The 11,735-nt window shown below is 33.7% G+C and overlaps 1 protein-coding gene across 6 annotated transcripts; it reads left to right on the top strand.

Moving 5' to 3' along the window:
• Positions 1-346: 346 nt before the first annotated feature.
• Positions 347-10,456, top strand: LOC110024398 (transcription factor bHLH113-like). 6 transcript variants are annotated; one of them, XR_002293991.1, is made up of 7 exons: positions 347-739; positions 839-925; positions 991-1,056; positions 1,181-1,246; positions 1,575-1,628; positions 3,353-3,473; positions 9,874-9,952. XR_002293991.1 is itself a non-coding variant. In XM_020724334.1 (6 exons), the coding sequence occupies exons 1-6, from the start codon at positions 602-604 to the stop codon at positions 10,030-10,032; spliced, it is 570 nt and encodes a 189-aa protein (XP_020579993.1). In that variant the 5' UTR covers positions 347-601; the 3' UTR covers positions 10,033-10,456. The 6 variants fall into 6 exon arrangements, 5 of the variants coding, with proteins under 5 accessions (XP_020579993.1, XP_020579994.1, XP_020579991.1 ...); XM_020724334.1 differs by lacking the exon at positions 3,353-3,473 and having other exon boundaries at positions 1,191-1,246; positions 1,565-1,628; positions 9,874-10,456; XM_020724335.1 differs by lacking the exon at positions 3,353-3,473 and having other exon boundaries at positions 1,181-1,240; positions 9,874-10,456.
• Positions 10,457-11,735: the final 1,279 nt, after the last annotated feature.

Raw genomic sequence — 11,735 nt, 5'->3', positions numbered from 1 at the left:
TCCTTCATTGTACTTCATTTCTCCTAGTGTGCCTTATCTCATATAAATACAAAAAAATTAAAGGACATGCTTTTCAAAATAAATAAAAAAACAACAACAAACATTAGCGATTATGGAGAATCTCAGTCCAAACCAGCCACATCACCCAAATTACTAATTCTATATAAATTTAAACTACAAAAATTAAAAAACTAATAATACATAATTTTCTTAAACAAAATTAATTAACCATTAATAAAATTTTACCCCCACAAAACATTACAAAATTTAATAAAATATTATGAACCAAATTATATTTCACAGCAGCACATAATACAAGCAGGAGCAAGCAACTGGAGCACGGTTTCTAAAATCAATGGCGAAATAGGGATGCGGAATTGACTGTGACAGCAGCCCCAAAGCGTCCCTAGAAGTATCCAATGCCTCCACAACCCAACAAATCCTCCCCAGACATCGAGTGCGAAAAACGCCAAAATCTAAGCTTCATTTTTCTTCTTACTTTATTGCCGACGCAGAAATTTGTTCTACCAAATATTCGATCTTTATACCATTTTTCAAACTCTGTAACATCATTGCAGGAGAAGAACTCAGGGAAGAGTTGATGGAGAGAGGGAGGAGGGAAGAGGAAGGAGAAGAAGAGGAAGAAGAAGGGTTGGTAGAGCTTCTGCTCTCTTCTCCTTCCTCTTGTACGAGTTATTCTTCAAACTCCTTTGACATTTGCTCCGAAGCTACTGTAAAGGTAATGTTTAATATACTTTGTCTGAAAAACATCGCTGATGGTTTGATGTGGGATGTTAAGGCATATACATGCATTCATGGTGGCATGAGTTTGTTTCAGGAAGAAAAGATTAATAGATGTATGGGATGGAGCAGTGAGAGCAAGAAGGCGAAGAAGGAAAGATTTGGCTCCAAGGGGACAATCAAGGTAAATGATCTTGGATTAGGTGATTATTTTGGTTAAAAAATGTGATTTTTGTTATGAAAAATTAGGCGAGGAAGGAGAGATTGGGAGACAAGATTGCAGCATTGCAGCAGCTGGTTTCGCCATTTGGGAAGGTGGGTTGATTAATTTCTTCTTCGGAAATTTGTTTTTTGTTTTAGTCTACTTTTGGAATTTTTAGTGTAAATTCTAGAGCTCGATGGTTTGACAATGGAGGATTGTTTTGGTAAATTGGTGTAGTCTGATACAGCCTCTGTTCTTCATGAAGCTCTGGCTTATATCCGGTTCCTTCACGAACAGGTTCAGGTGCCTCTCTCTCTCTCTCAAAATATACGTAACATATTATTCAATTTTTATGTATTTACATCATACTTACCATGCAATTCTTATTTAAACTTTATTTTTTACATTTTTACCATCAAACTCTTTCCTATCACATCAAATACTTTTCAAAAAGCAATCTTTTGTAATGTGACATATTTTTAAAATTTAGTGCTAAAGTGTTAGATATCTAAATAGACGTTCTGTAAATCTTTCTATTTTTAAATGCATCATCTATAAAATATTTCATGTAAGTTTCACATTTGATTGCTTACGAAACAATATAAAGTATTTTATTGCGAGGTTTTGGCAGGTACTGAGCTCGCCGTACCTGCGGCAGCGTCTGCCAACCTCTGCTTCGTTGCAGGTATATTGTTGACTGATTTTTTCTTCCAAGTACTCTGTAAAAATATCACCAAATCATTTTATTTTATGGACATAAATTCACTTCCATCACTGATAGAAAATCAACCTATCTTTGGCCCGAAGTTGTGTTGTTCAATTCATCAACATGAAGTCACTTTTTTTATCTGACATGAAACTGTATCTTTTATTGGCATTAAGTTGCTTCTTTTATTGATTTCCCTTTGTCTCTTTCGTCTACATGAAGTTTCATTTTTTTACTGGCATTAAAGTCACCTCCATTGATACAATTGCATCTCTCATTAACATTGTGCTTCCTGCACTCTTATCAAACTTGTGTTACAACCCAGCTTGTGTCATCATAGTGTTTGCTGTCTTTATACTTGCACTGTTGTGTTGTGGAGCCTGGGGGCGCACACAACATGATGAAGCCCAGAACTACAAGGTGCACAGAGCCGCAAGCCTGCACTTGGGGTGGCGTGTTTTTTTTTTTTTTTTGTAATTATTTTATGTTACGCTTATGTTCTGTTTTTTTGTTCCAATTTTTTTTTTTTGAATCGGTGTGATCCTATTTTGTGATGTGGTTTTGATTTCTAATTGATTGAAGCCCTAGAATTATATATAATTACATCCCAATAAGTGATATCATAGCAGAATGTTTGATTCGGTGAGAGCAATGACAGACAAAGTAAGAAACTAAGTGGAGAAATTCAATGGGATGAACTTTGTATTCTGGAGGATGCAAGTAGTGGATTTGCTATATCAAAAAAAATATATCTACCACTACAATGAATCATCAAAGAATCCTAAATCTATGACTATGAAGGAATGGGAGGTAGTGGACCAAATAGCACTAGGTTTGATCCGTTTATCACTTTTTTTGTCTGTTGCATTCAATATTGTAAATGAGAAAGCCACGGTGGTTCTTATGACGACATTGAAAAAATGTAAAAAAATCTCTCCTTCAAATAAAGTCTTTCTAACAAATAGGTTATTCAATGTGGATATAATTGAAGAAAGTTCAATGGCTGAACATTTGTACAATTTCCACACTATAGCGAGCTAGTTGTGTTCTGTAGAGATCAAATGTAATGTTGAAGTCAAGCCACTGGTGGTAATGTCTTCATTGTCAGACAGTTGTGTTAGATTGGTTACGACGATAAGTAACTCTTAAGGAAATATGAAGTTGAACTTCAATGACATCGCCAGGTTGATGCTGAATGAAGAAGTTTGTAGAAAAGCAACAAATGTTGCATCTTTAGGTTTTGCGCTGAATGAAAAAAAGTAAAGAAACGAATTTAGATAGGAATACATGCAGAGATGAATTCAAATCCAAAAGAAAAAAGTTCAAGTCAAGCAGAGAAAATGATAGAGGAGAATGCTGAAACTAGGAAAAGAAATAAAATTATTATCTCTTTATTAATATCTCTACAGTCGAAATCCAAGTTAACTACTTGGTGTTATCCTTAGTTGGTAGTGAAATTCAAGTATCTTCTTTCACGCACACCCGATAAAATTATATTTAAAAATTACGCTCAAAGTGATTTAGTGAAATTTTATCTGTGAAATAACAAGACCTGCAATATCGTAGGAAAGAGCGATGTGGATAATAAGGTGTTAAATGAAATAGTTTGAAATCTTATTGATGTTAGATGTCTTTATGTTTGAAGAGAAATTTTATCTTTGTGAGTCAGCTGACAAAGTCAGGGTTCGTAACTACTTTCGCAGATGACTCGTGGAAGGTGATCAGGGGTTATAGAGACTGTTCGGGGCAACATTGAAGGAACTCTTTACTTGATCAACAAAATGACAAATTCTATTGATGTGGCTAGAACCAAGGTGGATACAGGTCTGTGACATCGTAAACTTGGTCATATGAGCGAGTAATGTGTGAAGTTCTGCTCTCTTAAAGTACGTTTCAATGTTTGAAATAGTAGATTTTGATTCATGTAAAGATTGTATATATAACAAAAAAAGTTCTTTTCTCTAAAAAAGGGCCAGTGGCAAAGTCAAAGAAGCTAAAGTTAGTGCATACTGATGTATGAGGTTCTACTTGAGTTTGGTTCATTGGAGGTTCTCGCTACTTTATTATATTTATTAATGATCACACTAGAAAGGTATGTGTTTTCTATAAAGAAAAAAATTAAAATATTTAGAGTATTTAAAAAGTGGAAGGCTATAATAGAAAATGAGACAGACTTAAAGTTGAAATGCTTCTGATCAGATAATGAGGGAGTGTATTGTGATAAGAAGTTATGAAATTTTTATGGTCCAGAGGGAATCAAACATGTGTTCACTGTCCCAAGAAGTTCACAACATAATTGAGGAGTTGAGTACATAAATAGAACAATCACAAAGCGTGCCCTGAGTATGACGTTGTATGCAAGCCTGCCAAAATAATTTTTGGCTCAAGTAGTAAACGCTAAATTTTTTCTGATTAATTGTGGTCCATCAGTACCTTTGAAGGAATGCTTACCTGAAGAAGCTTGGAGTGATAAGTAGGTAAATCTATCTCATTTAAAAGTATTTAGGTGTTTTGCATATGTTCACGTCGATGCAGAGTCCAGAAGTAAGCTTGACTTGAGATCTGCCAAATGCACCTTCATTATATATGACTAAAATGAGTTTAGGAATAAGTTCTAGGACAATCAGAATAAAAAATTCAACAAATGCAGGGATTTTTACATTTAATGAAATGGAGATGTGCAATGATATGAGCAAAACTCAGGATAGTGCGTTATTTAGTTCTAAAGTGTCCAAGTATGTTGAAATAAAAGAGAATAGTGATCAGGAGGAAGGAGAAAAAAGAAGTGTTAAACCAAATGGAGCACACCAAGTTTCTCAATCACCTACTACTAAAGTCAGAAGGTTAGTAATACTACCGATACAAAAATATTCTTCATCGTTACACTATTTATTGCTAACTGGTGGTGGTGAACCAAAGTTTTTGAGAATGTCTGAGAGTTTTCTTTAGATGATGAGATGCAGTTTTTGAAGCCAAATCAGACCCAGAATTTGACGATATTACGAGATGTTAAAAGAGAACTACACAATAAATTGGTCTGTAGGCTGAAGGAAGAGTCAAATGATAGTATGTGCTACAAGGTAAGACTTGTTGTGAAGGGGTTCCATCAGAAGGAAGAAGTGAACTACATAAACTTTTCCTCCGGTAGTGAAGACGACAACCGTCAAAATTGTGTTTAGTCTAGTAGTAGAGACATATCTACATCTCGAATAGATGGAGGTAAAAATAATTTTCTTACCTGAAGATATGGAGGAAGAATTATAGATGGAGCAACCATAAGGTTACAAGATTTCAAGAATAGAAGGTTTGGTCTACAGGTTGAAAAAAAGTCTCCATAACTTGAAATATATCCTAAGACGGTGATACAGAAGTTTTGACATGTTCATGTTAGATAAAGGTACATTAAGTACTAGGTAGACCACTATTTTTTCATTAAACAATTCAATAATTATTATATTCTGCTCTTTTTGTATATGGATGACATGCAGATTGTAGAACAAATATGATGAAAATCAGGAATTTAAATGAACAATTATTACATGAGTTAGAGATAAAGTATTTAAGTTCAACCAAAAAGATCCTCAAGATGAGAATCTGTAGGGACGTGAGTGCATATACATCAAAGTTGTCTCAGATGGAGTGTGCTAAGAAGATCTTATAGAGGTTCAATATGAGAGGTAAAACCAATTTGTACTATCTTAAGTTGTCACTTCAAGCTATTTAAGGAATTATTATCTAAGTTTGAAGCAGAGCAAAACACAAATGAGGAGAACTTCGTGTGTTTCATTAGTTGTAAGTCTAATGTATGCTATGATTTGTACCATATCAACTTTTGCATATGCTGTAGGAGTGATCAGCAGGTGCATGGACAACCCATGAAAAAATTGTTAGTAGGTGGCGAAATGGATTCTCAGATATTTGAGGGGAATATTCAACATGACACTTTGCTATGGAAGTACATGAATTAGTCTACAGGGATTTAAAGATTCAGATCGGGTAGAAGATTTGGTTGGTAGGAGTACGTTAAGATATATCTTCACTTTGGAGAATACATCGGTGAGTTGGGTTTCCAGGTATAAAAGATTGCTATAATTTCAACTATGAAGTTTGAATACATTGTTATCACTGAGGCGAGTAAGAAAATGATTTGGCTCCATGGTTTATATATGAAAGAATTGGGCAAGTTGCAGGGATTTGAAAAGCTTCATAATGACATTATAAGTACAATTCAACTTACTATCAATACTGTTTTTCATGTTATGATCAAACACATCTAGCAGATGTATCATTTTATACGCTCTTTCCTAGAAGATGGGCAGCTGCTCTTAGAGAAGATTCACATCTTTCAGAATCTTGCAGACGTGTTGACGATGGTGGTGACTATCAAGAAATTAAGTTATGCTTGGCTTTAGTTGGAGTCCATGAAGGTTTTGACTATGAAGATGGTACAAATGAAGATGCAGATTTGGCGGACAGGTGTTAGGTGCTATCAGTCTCCAAGTTGGAGATTCCTATGTTAAGGAGCCTGGACGTACCCGCAACACTTGAAGCCCATAGCAAGGAGCACACAGCTATAAGCCTACGCCTGGGCTTGTTGTAGCCATGCCTGAAATGGGCATAACTATGTCAGACAACATAGCTATTCCGCAAAGAATATAACATGCCATGGAGGATCGCTTCTTAAGTTCATTCTTCTCTAGCGAGCAACAAGCCTACACCTAAACTTAGCATAGCCACGCCTAAAACGCCCGTAGATATGTCGAACAATGTGATTACGCCACAATGAGCATAGCCATGCCACAGGGGATCGCTACATCAGTTCATTCTTCCTACGCGGTTGGAATAATTTCGCTATGTTTGGGCGTGACCATACCGCCGAGCGGTTTGTCCAGAGTAGTTTTTCAAGTTCACAGTTTTGATCGACAAAGGACAATTTGGATAAGTTTCTTGTGAAGTAGAGAAAAGTTGAGGATGATAATTTCAACATGTAATTTCTCTTGTGAGATCAAGAGGAAGGGTTTGAAGCAATGTCCTCTAGGTTGTATTGATTGTATAGAGGAGATTTGAATGAGTATTTCTATACATTTCAGGCTCTTCATAGTGAAAATTTTTTGGTGGTTTTGCTCCACGGTTTTTTCCTGTTCTAAGGTTTTTTTTTTTACGTTAATTTTTTGTGTGTTTTTATGGAATTATTTTTTATTGTGCTTCCAGAATTTTTGAATCCGTCCACCTATTTCATTGTGTAGTATTGATTTCTAAATGGTCAAAGACCTAGAGGTATGTAAAGTTCCATCCCACATGCACCCCAACCTTTCTTGCACAACAACCATGTCAAAATATATGTTGCGAACTCATTTGTATTCTGGATATTTCCTTCCAGAATTGAATCGTAACATTGTTTGTACCACTACTATCTCTTTCAAGGACTGCGGCAACCTTGCTTGCATTATAGTCGTCATTATCTCTATACTTGCATTGCATCCTTGCTCCATCATTGTCATCTCCTTTTAACCTTGACACACAATCTCATTTATGCCACAACCATCTTCTTTAAAACCTTTTCCACAAACTTGCTTGTGCCATAACCATTTGCTTTAAGACTTATGTTGCATCTTTCGATCTCCTTCAATACTTACCCCACAATCATAGTGTTCCCTTCATTAACCATATCATTTTTACATCTTTATACATCTTGATTGCTTAAGTGAATAATGTTTCTCCCACCTCTACAAATAACTATGAGGACCACTTTCGTTGGTTACATCATGCATGCTATTACATTAGAATACACCAGCTAGATAACAGTAAAAATTCATCAACAATTTATCTCTCCATAGGAAATCCAAACTTAAAATCACTCAAAGAAGGAAAAAAAAAAAACTCTATACGTCCCTAAAGCAATCAAAGCCTATGAATAAATTGGGTAGGTAATCAAGGAAACTCCTCTAGAGATAAACCATGTCAAGAGCACCAAGGTATATGTTTATGACTTAAGTTTAGCAAACAGCAATAAGCCATGTCTTAGTTCAAGGTTCTATCCAAAGTATAATCTAAGGGATGTTCTCGTTGATGTCAGAGGAGCTGCTATAATTCACGAATTCTTGATTAAATTATTCTTTCATCAATGCTTCTTGAATATAAATGAAACGCATTAAAAATTTTTTAAGAGAATCTCATCTTATCCTTAGGCATTCCTATTGAACTAACCATTGGATAAAGTCATGGATATGACTTCAAATGATTAGAACTGCTTTAAGGCATACATTTACCTTTAATAAAAAAACCAAATGTCTCTAGTTTCTCTTAATCAATATCTAATCAATTTAGAGTTATTTGATTTGACATTTTTATCATAGGTTAAAGTTATTCAGTCATGCTTTTATCTATATTTGTTAAAATATAGCGAAATTTTTTTGTGTATTCAATCGAATTATTTGTATTTAGACTATGATTTTAGAGTAAAAACATTGATTGAACAATCTTGAGGTATGATTAAATTCTATAGCCAGCACGTTCCTTAGGTGAGATTTTATGACATTAAAGGGTTCAATAGGTGTAAAGTGAAGTTATTTATTCATTAGCTCCACATTTCCCTTAAGTTCATAAGCAGGAAGCTAATTTAGAGATTCAATAAATTTGAATTCAGTTTTATCCACTAATCAACTTCACTTGCAAGTTTGTGAGCAAGGAGTTATCTTAAGAGCCAATCTTCTTACCTTCAAAGGTGCTTACAAGAATGCCCACTTATCATTCCCATCCAATAACAAAGTTCAATCTGAAAGTTCTAACTTCTCATAAAGTTTTAATAAGTTATTCTTTTTCCAAGTTAACTTTTTTGACTCACATTGAGTCTCCCAAATATCTACTCAATAGTCTATTTGTTGAATAAGGAATTCTTATAATAGACTAATCATTAACCAATATGTGAAATAGTGCATTATGACAATAAACCTAAAATTTCTGACATAACTAAAGAAATTTCAATTTCAATAGAAGAAGCATACAATTTTTTTACATCACTAAAAAGTTTCTAACAATGTTTCAACAAGAAATTTAAAAAAATTCTAATTATTTCACAAACTAGCTAATATTCTTAGCAAGTTTTCAATAAATAATTCACTTAATTAGTTTCATTTCCTATTCTATATTCCCTTGAATCACTCTCTCTTTGGATAGCATCGTCTTCCACTTCATAGCTACTTTATAGTCGGTTTGTCTCTCACTTCACCTCAAGTGATGATGATTTTCATTTTAATATCTGTTGTATTATGAGATCAAAGAATAAACATAATTATGAATAAAAAAGCAGTCTTTTTTCCAGTAACTCGAATTTTCAGCTTTTCATTTCGTATTATTTCAATAGCAAAACGGTTAGTTTTGATTTTATCTGACTTAAATACAGTGCAATACTATTTAAATAAGTTAATATGCATTATTATTCTACTTAGTTATACATTCAATAAATACTTATTATGTATTTTTTCATTAATTTTAGTCATAAAATAATAAAATATCCAAATCAATATTTATATTTTATAGAAAATATATAAATTAAACATCATTTACAAAGTACAATTTGAATCACCAATTTAAAAAACCTGGCATTTATAACATGATATTATAACATCAGATTTCACCTACAAATAAGTATATTTATTAAATAGAGAAATTTACATAGATACCAATAAATTCTTTTGTAATATTTACACTTTGTTATCATAATCTATTTGTATTTCACTTTTAAAAATAAAAAAATAGAGATACTTTTCATACAATATTAAAGATTTAAGTTTTAAGTTATATAAGTATGAAAGTTTAGGGGCCTTTCTGGTAATGAATTTAGAGTAAGATTTAGTCTGGATGTAGGCTAAATCTTATGAGGTGGTCATTTGGGATGAAATAAAGCCGCTGATTTCAGATTTCGTCCGTAAATCTAAGATTTACAAATATCCACGAATCGGTGGATTTACAGGATTTGGAGAAAGAGCTAATCAGTTTGTTCTACTTACTTACCAAACAGTTATGCTGGATTTACAGGCTTTGGTAAATCCGTTACCAAACAGTTTTTAGGATTTAAATCATTCAAGAATTACTGGTTTTACTAAATCCTAATAATTTAAATGTCATCTTTTGCTAGTTGTTAGACATATGTAAATACATGCATAAGGAATGTGTGGTATTTATGTAGAACTCCATGTTAAATAATGAACTTTGGGCTTTGCAGGGTAGTACAGCAGAAGGGGAGATAAGGCTGGGAGACCTCCAGAGCCGGGGGCTGTGCCTGGTGCCTCTCACCTGCACCATGCACGTACCCAACTCCAATGGCGCTGATTTATGGGCTCCTTCTAATCCCACTTTTAGCATCACTAAACCCTCCTCCTAATCTCTCTCTCTCTCTCTCTCTCTCTCTCTCTAATGAAGCTGCTTCTTCTTCATTACTATTTTTTTGGGGTTTCTGCATACATGACACACCAAACACTGCAATTTACATATCCCACGTCCGAAACTTTAGTATTACAAAATCTAATATTTTGAGAAGCTGCGCATCAGAAAAGTCTTTGCTGGGGTGTAAAATGTTGGTGGAATATGTAAATACGGAAGTTTGGGGTGCTATACATGTAAAATTCCTTTTGTTTTTTGTGTAGGATGTAGATACATAACAGGAGATTGCAGCCAGTCCAAATGATCACATCAAACGATGGAATGAATGGCACTTCATACAGTATAATATAGGCCTTAGAAAGGGGGCAGAACTGTATATGATTTGGATTTATGATTATAATTATGTCATAATTATTAAATGGCTTTCTCTGTCCCGTTCTGTAATAGTTTAATTGTTTGGCAGGTACTGGTTTTTTATAACTGTTAGGGGCTTGCCAATGTCAATTAAGGCTGTGCTGCTATTGATTGTTATTGGGAGATAAGATTTTTTAAGAGTTGATTAATGACAGCATTAATTAATTGTCGCTAAGCTGGCAACTGTTAGTGAGTGGTTGCTCTTTGAAAATGGAAGAATTAAATAGTGTGATTCATGGATAAATGTGAAGTTGTGCAGGGTTCCCATAAAAGAAATAAGGGGCTTTTATATAAAAACCACAAAATTCCTCAGTATTTACATATCTAACCCCAAAATTATATTATTTATATTGATATGTAACACTCTTTGCCTTTGGAAAAAGAACCATGCTTAGAATAAGTTCAGGAACTTGAATCAAAAGCAGAAATTTGTTAATATGAAGATAAGATTATATGCTTGAAGTCCATACATGACTGAAAAATTAAGGGGATTTTACATGTTAATCATCTAAGACTTTAAATATAAGGAATTGAGCACTAAAATTTAAAATTTTATATTTCAACCTCCCAAAAATCATTTAAAACTTGAAATTTAAGGGGTTGATCACTAATATGAACTATTGTATGGAATCATGAAAATTAAAGCCTTTGAAACATATATTATTCAAACTAAGGAACAAGGCAAAGCATGAAAATACAAGAGCAATCAAACAAGGATAATATATTATGAAAGACTTGACAATTTAAATAAACTTTACAGCTTTAAGAATTTGGATTTGCATTTAAGGCCAAAAAAAGGAGAAATGATATGATAGAGACTAGTCGGGATGACCAGACCACAAGGGTTTCACTTGTTATTAAACAATAATAAATGATCCTAATAAATTTCAAGTTTATTTCTATTCATTACAATAACTTTATAATCTAAAATTTATGGTTATCTTGATGAAATTAGATAGGTACATGGGTGTGAATGAGTCAAACACGAGCGAGTCATGCTCAACTTGTGTTCGACTCGTTTATATTTCGAGCTCAAAAAGTGTGTTCGTGGCTCGTTTGCTTAACGAGCCGAACACGAGGTGTTCACGAACAAAGAGTCCTCTTAACAACTCTAATCATGTAGTCGTAAGACAATAAGGGTTTGAGCAAGATTTAAAAATTATTATTTATAGTAAAACATCATTTGAATCTAATTTAATAATTTTTATTCTATATAAACTGGATGAGTAGTATTTCGAGCCAAAACGAGCCGAACACGAGCTGTTCACGAACAACGAGCCCTTTTAACAA

This window comes from Phalaenopsis equestris, unplaced genomic scaffold (assembly GCF_001263595.1).
Source record: "Phalaenopsis equestris unplaced genomic scaffold, ASM126359v1 Scaffold000256, whole genome shotgun sequence".
Taxonomy (NCBI): Eukaryota; Viridiplantae; Streptophyta; class Magnoliopsida; order Asparagales; family Orchidaceae; genus Phalaenopsis; species Phalaenopsis equestris.
Note: the sequence above shows the minus strand (reverse complement) of the source record. Positions and strands in the feature narration are given on the sequence as shown.

What these genes read in the sequence shown, in the direction of transcription:
- LOC110024398 (XM_020724334.1), top strand. Translation starts at nt 602, where the DNA reads ATGGAGAGAGGGAGGAGGGAAGAGGAAGGAGAAGAAGAGGAAGAAGAA. An exon ending in GCTCCGAAGCTACTGTAAAG is followed by an intron (nt 740 to 838) that starts GTAATGTTTAAT and finishes AGTTTGTTTCAG; the next exon opens with GAAGAAAAGATTAATAGATG. An exon ending in GCTCCAAGGGGACAATCAAG is followed by an intron (nt 926 to 990) that starts GTAAATGATCTT and finishes ATGAAAAATTAG; the next exon opens with GCGAGGAAGGAGAGATTGGG.